General features: G+C 41.6%; 1 protein-coding gene across 2 annotated transcripts; it reads left to right on the top strand.

Moving 5' to 3' along the window:
* The first annotated feature begins 3,772 nt into the window (after nucleotides 1-3,772).
* LOC137637653 (uncharacterized) lies at nucleotides 3,773-6,262 on the top strand. Of its 2 annotated transcripts, none has more exons than XM_068369805.1 (7): nucleotides 3,773-3,879; nucleotides 4,334-4,433; nucleotides 4,560-4,668; nucleotides 4,807-4,891; nucleotides 5,116-5,210; nucleotides 5,356-5,479; nucleotides 5,698-6,262. In XM_068369805.1, the coding sequence occupies exons 2-7, from the start codon at nucleotides 4,367-4,369 to the stop codon at nucleotides 5,941-5,943; spliced, it is 726 nt and encodes a 241-aa protein (XP_068225906.1). In that variant the 5' UTR covers nucleotides 3,773-3,879; nucleotides 4,334-4,366; the 3' UTR covers nucleotides 5,944-6,262. The 2 variants fall into 2 exon arrangements, with proteins under 2 accessions (XP_068225906.1, XP_068225907.1); XM_068369806.1 differs by having other exon boundaries at nucleotides 3,790-3,879; nucleotides 4,339-4,433.
* Nucleotides 6,263-6,835: the final 573 nt, after the last annotated feature.

Genomic DNA, 6,835 nt, shown 5'->3' with positions numbered 1-6,835 from the left:
CCCTCTGGTTTTAACCTTGTCTGACTACTCCCTCTCTCCGTGCGTGTTTCTTTTAACCTTGTATGGTAGCCAAAGGAACCCTCCCCCTCTCTCTCTCCCTCTTGTTTTAACCTTGTCTGACTACTCCCTCTCTCCCTGTGTGTCTCTTTTAACCCTGCATGGCAGCCAAACGAACTCTCCCCCTCTCTCTCTCCCTCTGATTTTAACCTTGTCTGACAACTCCCTCTCTCCCTGTATGTTTCTTTTAACCTTGTATGGTAGCCAAAGGAACCCTCCCCTCTCTCTCTCCCTCAGGTTTTAACCTTGTCTGACTACTCCCTCTCTCCCTGTGTTTCTCTTTTAAGCTTGTATGGCAAGCAAAGGAAGCCTTCTCCTCTCTCTCTCTCCCTCTGGTTTTAACCTTGTCTGACTACTCCCCCTCTCCCTGTGTGTCTCTTTCAACCTTGTATGGTAGCCAAAGGAACCCTCCCCCTCTCTCTCTCCCTCTGGTTTTAACCTTGTCTGACTACTCCCTCTCTCCCTGTATGTTTCTTTTAACCTTGTATGGTAGCCAAAGGAACCCTCCCCTCTCTCTCTCCCTCAGGTTTTAACCTTGTCTGACTACTCCCTCTCTCCCTGTGTTTCTCTTTTAAGCTTGTATGGCAAGCAAAGGAAGCCTTCTCCTCTCTCTCTCTCCCTCTGGTTTTAACCTTGTCTGACTACTCCCCCTCTCCCTGTGTGTCTCTTTCAACCTTGTATGGTAGCCAAAGGAACCCTCCCCCTCTCTCTCTCCCTCTGGTTTTAACCTTGTCTGACTACTCCCCCTCTCCCTGTGTGTCTCTTTCAACCTTGTATGGTAGCCAAAGGAACCCTCCCCCTCTCTCTCTCCCTCTGGTTTTAACCTTGTCTGACTACTCCCTCTCTCCGTGCGTGTTTCTTTTAACCTTGTATGGTAGCCAAAGGAACCCTCCCCCTCTCTCTCTCCCTCTTGTTTTAACCTTGTCTGACTACTCCCTCTCTCCCTGTGTGTTTCTTTTAACCTTGTATGGCAGCCAAAGGAACCCTCCCCCTCTCTCTCTCCCTCTTGTTTTAACCTTGTCTGACTACTCCCTCTCTCCCTGTGTGTTTCTTTTAACCTTGTATGGTAGCCAAAGGAACCCTCCCCCTCTCTCTCTCCCTCTGATTTTAACCTTGTCTGACTACTCCCTCTCTCCGTGTGTGTCTATTTTAACCTTGTATGGCAGCCAAAGGAACCCTCCCCCTCTTTCTCTCTCCCTCTTGTTATAACCTTGTCTGACTACTCCCTCTCTCCCTGTGTGTTTCTTTTAACCTTGTATGGCAGCCAAAGGAACCCTCCCCCTCTCTCTCTCCCTCTTGTTTTAACCTTGTCTGACTACTCCCTCTCTCCATGTGTGTCTCTTTTAACCCTGCATGGCAGCCAAAGGAACCCTCCCCCTCTCTCTCTCCCTCTTGTTTTAACCTTGTCTGACTAGTCCCCCTTTCCCTGTGTGTCTCTTTCAACCTTGTATGGCAACCAAAGGAACCCTTCCCTTCTCTCTCTCCCTCTTGTTTTAACCTTGTCTGACTACTCCCTCTTTCCCTGTGTGTTTCTTTTAACTTTGTATGGCAGCCAAAGGAACCCTCCCCCTCTCTCTCTCTCTCTGGTTTTGACCTTGTCTGACTACTCCCTCTCTCCCTGTGGGTTTCTTTTAACCTTGTATGGCAACTAAAGGAACCCTCCCCATCTCTCTCTCTCCCTCTGGTTTTCACCTTGTCTGACTACTCCCTCTCCCCCTGTATGTTTCTTTTAACCTTGTATGGCAACCAAAGAAACCCTCCCCCTCTGTCTCTCCATCTGGTTTTAACCTTGTCTGACTACTCCCTCTCTCCGTATGTGTCTATTTTAACCTTGTATGGCAGCCAAAGGAACCCTCCCCCTCTCTCTCTCTCCCTCTGGTTTTAACCTTGTCTGACTACTCCCTCTCTCCCTGTGTGTTTCTTTTAAACCTGTATGGCAGCCAAAGGAACCCTCCCCCTCTCTCTCTCTCCCTCTGGTTTTAACCTTGTCTGACTACTCCCTCTCTCCCTGTGTGTTTCTTTTAACCTTGTATGGTAGCCAAAGGAACCCTCCCCCTCTCTCTCTCCCTCTGATTTTAACCTTGTCTGACTACTCCCTCTCTCCGTGTGTGTCTATTTTAACCTTGTATGGCAGCCAAAGGAACCCTCCCCCTCTCTCTCTCCCTCTGGTTTCAACCTTGTCTGACTACTCCCTCTCTCCATGTGTGTTTCTTTTATCCTTGTATGGCAGCCAAAGGAACCCTCCCCCTCTCTCTCTCTCCCTGGCTTTAACCTTGTCTGACTACTCCCTCTCTCCCTGTGTGTCTCTTTTAACCTTGTATGGCAGCCAAAGGAACTCTCCCCCTCTCTATCTCCCTCTGGTTTTAACCTTGTCTGACTACTCCCTCTCTCCCTGTGTGTTTCTTTTAACCTTGTATGGCAACCAAAGGAACCCTCCCCCTCTCTCTCTCCCTTTGGTTTTAACCTTGTCTGACTACTCCCTCTCTCCCTGTTTGTTTCTTTGAACCTTGTATGGCAGCCACAGGAACCAACCCCCATATTCACGAGAGGGCATGAGGCCCCTGATGCATCCTGGATCTCTCTCTCTCTCTCTCTCTCTCTCTGACGAAGTGGCCGCTGAGATGAAGAGTAGGAAACTTCTCTCTGTGGAACACGTGCAGCCAGTCGTCATGCACAGTGTGCCTCATATGGAAATTCATCCCTAGATTTGGGAATTTTGGGTGTCTGATGGGGATATCCTGTACAAATTTCTATGAAGAAAAAACAAAGATGAGTCAAGCTTTATATTCTTACAATTACTTTACTTGCACTTATGAGAAGTAGTCCTATAGTGAATATATTCTATATTAGTAAAGCCTGTATGATCAGAAGGAAATATATTTGTGGAAATGGGGAATTTTTTGTTGTTTTGAAGATTTTTTTTCATTGAGATTTGGGGATTTTTAGACTACCCCCATCTGGTAATACTGGCCATGCATGTCCCGAGGAGGAGAAGGGGCGTTGCCGAGCGCTGATGGAATGCATTAGCTTCTCCAGAGGGCCTCTGGAAGGTCAAGGACGACATTTCTGCATTTGTGCGTTCTGAGCCAAGAGCTGTCCCTCTTCGGGGAATTCCTCCTCCTCCACTGTTTTCCTTACTTCGTCTTCTTCTTTTCGAGGGCATAAAATGCCTTCGTAAGTCAGTTTTTGCACCTGAATAATAAAGACGTGTGTGTGTGTGTGTGTGTGTGTATGTGTGTGTGTCAACCTGGGAAATTGATAGAGTTGTAAATGAAAGAACATGGAACGAAGCAAAGGTCTTAATTCAGTGCAACAATATGGTTAACCGATATATTATTTAATCGTGTCTTATTAACTCAACCAATAATATTACTTTAAATTTGAACTCCAGCATTTTTAACCTGATCTTTAAATTAGACAAAAAACATTATCAAGTACAAGAATAATGTTGAGGTTAGACTTCATTACAGTGCTTAAAATAAAGCAGAAAAGGAGTTTCGTTTTGCAATCTACTTATATTTGGTTACCTTGGCACAAGCTGCACCTTTTCACCTTTTGATTAAACTATATGATGCTTCTCTTCTCGTTTACCTTTCTTTCTTTGGGAGCCTTGAAGCGGGGGAATGGGGAGGGGGTGTGGGAGTGCGAGTTCCCGGCGGGTGGGTGGTGGGGGAAATCAGGGATATCCAATTGGTATTTAAGGTCCAGGATAAACTTCTTTTCCCTGCAGTCCTCCGAAATCACAAGCACTCTTGTGGTGGTGTCCTTCAGATCTGCTCTGCTTCCTCCGTCGTCTCCTTCTGCAGTACACAAGACGTTGTTGTGAGTTGGACTTGGTCTCTTTGATAGTCAGTCATTCTCTGGAGACTAAGAGATTTCTATTGCCAGCTCACCTTTCATGAGTTGATGAGAACAAAACTTTAGAAAAGACGTATTTCTAATAGTGAAATATTCTTTCATACAATTTGTACAGTTCTTAAAATTACTGTTTCTAATAATTACAGTGAGTTATATTTAAAATTACTCATTTCTTTTATATGTTAATGAGAGATGGTCTCGAAGCTGTTTCAGAATGACATTAAGATTGTTCACAGTTTTGCTGGACTGAACTGTGATCAATCTCTTTTCAGACCACATGTCTTTCAATATAAAAAGAGAAAGAGAGTTAAAGAAGTACTGATTACAGTCTAAAATTAATATGTATAATTAATCTCTCTCTCTCTCTCTCTCTCTCTCTCTCTCTCTCTCTCTCTCTCTCTCTCTCTCTCTCTCGCAGTGCAGGTCCTTATTGAAACGCTCTCCCTCAGCCATGTTCCAAAGAACCTTGATCCTGGTGGCAATTTCAGCTGCCTTTGCATCAGGGATTCCGCCTCCAAGTAAGTAAATAAAGTGGTTGAAATAGCTTTGTGAAATTGTGCTGTGTCTGAGTTCTCATTTTTGAAGTTGTTTACTGTTGCTTGCTTTACTCATTTAGTTTATGTTAAATATTCCTTTCCTTTCAGTTCCTCCGTGTGACCCAATTACTTCTGAACTACAAACGGCGCTTAGTAACGTGGATCCCCTCACATTCCCCATTATCAGTGATGTCAATTATATTCGTGACAACACCAGGTTAGCTATGAATAATAAATGAAGACGTGAATTTCGTTTTCGGTAACTCTCTAGAGAGAAAAATATTCTGCAACATTTCATTACGATGTGAGCATTGTCATTTCTTCTAAGCTGAAGCTGATTTTTTTTTTCTTTCAGATACACCTTCGACTTCTTTGGCCTGATAATTAAAGGCTTTTCCCATGTAAACTGCGACTACTTCAATGTTTCTGGGCAACCCTTAGTAAGGAAGTATTATAAAATCTTCGTGATTTTTTACCTAATTATGTGTTATTCTTAAAACTACTAAACAAAACAATTAATTGTTTGTGGCTCGTTTGAATTTGTATATCGTTTCTTTAACAAGAAGAAATGATTCATTTGTCTTCTTCCTAATTCTCATCTACTTCTAATTAATTAATACCACACAAATTCTCTGTCTCTACGAATAATTCCTGATCTTTATAGGCAATACTGAACCTCAAAGGACCCAATTTGAAATTCACTACCAGTCATGCCGATATATACATTAATTTTCCCGTTCCACTAAAAGCCAACTTTACGTGAGTATTTCCAAAACTGACTTTACCCATATATTACCTGTCCCTCCTGTAGCATTGTTGAACAAAACATCTTGTCGAATTTGAACTTTAAGAGAGAATAGATTAGTCAATTGCCGTTAACAATGTTTTTTTTTTCTACTGTCAGTTCGCAGCTGCATTTCTCTACTCTGGATTTGAGGTTCAAAATTGACAGTTACACGCCGTATCCCTTCAGTCTCTGCATCACCAGAGATACTCTCCAAATGACCTTCCATGCTGAAGGAATCGTGGTAAGTGCTCCCCTTTCTCTTCCTCAATTAAGTCCCTTATATGGTCGACTCTTATTATTCAGTTTAGTCATCATTTTCGTGTCTATAAGAACAATATACAATGGAGAAAATATTGATCTAACTAAAAAAAAAAAAAAATTATGAATGATTTGACAGTCTCGTGAAATTGGTGTTATGAATGTGATTTCCACCATGTCTTTTTGTATCTTTCCTCTTAGACCAACGTTGGAAACAGTCCAGAAGTGACTCAGGAGCTGAATGATCATCCAGAAGCAGTGGTGGAGGCTATAAATCGTTACCTTCCTCGCCTTGCCAACGACCTTACCGCAATACTCAACGATTTACTTTGCCATACCAATCCTCTCCCACCGTTTCCAATTCCTACCTCTACACCTGAAAACAGAAGAACATCTGTGAGAGCAAGGCCAGGTCTAGCTTCAGTTGGGATACCTGACTACCCCTAAATGGATTCCGGACTCTGGCACCCGGTGGAGGGCTAGGGACTGCTGGCAGAGGCTAAGAAGAAGAAGCCCCTTTTATATGTACCATAGTTCCATGAAGAAGAAAGAGGAATTATGCTCTTGATACCAACATCCAGATATGTTCGAATCATTAGCAATTAATAATCATATTTTCTTTTTCTGTGATCTTTTAGTTTGAACTTAAAAAGCTTAATATTATGCAATAAGACTTTTTCTAAATACCCAAACATTTTTAAAACAAAAATAATGAAATGTTTTGAAGCAACAATTTGTCATATCAACACTATCAAATAAAATAATTGGTCTATTTCGGTCTTCTTATCCTTATAATTCTAGATGAGGGAAATTTAAAACTATAACTGTACATCATATCGTTTTATATTAATCTATAATGTTCAATGAAAAGGCAGAGAGACAGCAAATAAGAGTTATGGACGAACGTCTGGAGATTCTTAATGAATAAACACACTTAGGACAGACAGTAAGTGGTTCCCCATAACATGAGATAAAAAAAAAGAACTAAAAACGTGGTATTGAGAACTTTTAGTAAACAAAATGAGATTATCAAGGGTAAACTTCCCTTCTCTCTCTCTCTCTCTCTCTCTCTCTCTCTCTCTCTCTCTCTCTCTCTCTCTCTCTCTCTCTCTCTCTGAAAAGAATAAATATTTAATCAAATGGTCGTACCAGTATTAACTTATGCATCAGAAACTTAGTCTTACTAAAGACTTAAAAAATAAAAAGATAATTATAACTCAGGGAGCTATGGCAAAAATAATGATTGGAACACACACATATGTGTATATATGTATATATATATATATATATATATATATATATATATATATATATATATATATATATATATGTGTGTGTG

The sequence above is a fragment of the Palaemon carinicauda genome, unplaced genomic scaffold, assembly GCF_036898095.1.
Source record: "Palaemon carinicauda isolate YSFRI2023 unplaced genomic scaffold, ASM3689809v2 scaffold907, whole genome shotgun sequence".
NCBI lineage: Eukaryota > Metazoa > Arthropoda > Malacostraca > Decapoda > Palaemonidae > Palaemon > Palaemon carinicauda.
Note: the sequence above shows the minus strand (reverse complement) of the source record. Positions and strands in the feature narration are given on the sequence as shown.

What these genes read in the sequence shown, in the direction of transcription:
- LOC137637653 (XM_068369805.1), top strand. Translation starts at nt 4,367, where the DNA reads ATGTTCCAAAGAACCTTGATCCTGGTGGCAATTTCAGCTGCCTTTGCA. An exon ending in ATCAGGGATTCCGCCTCCAA is followed by an intron (nt 4,434 to 4,559) that starts GTAAGTAAATAA and finishes CTTTCCTTTCAG; the next exon opens with TTCCTCCGTGTGACCCAATT. An exon ending in CCACTAAAAGCCAACTTTAC is followed by an intron (nt 5,211 to 5,355) that starts GTGAGTATTTCC and finishes TTCTACTGTCAG; the next exon opens with TTCGCAGCTGCATTTCTCTA.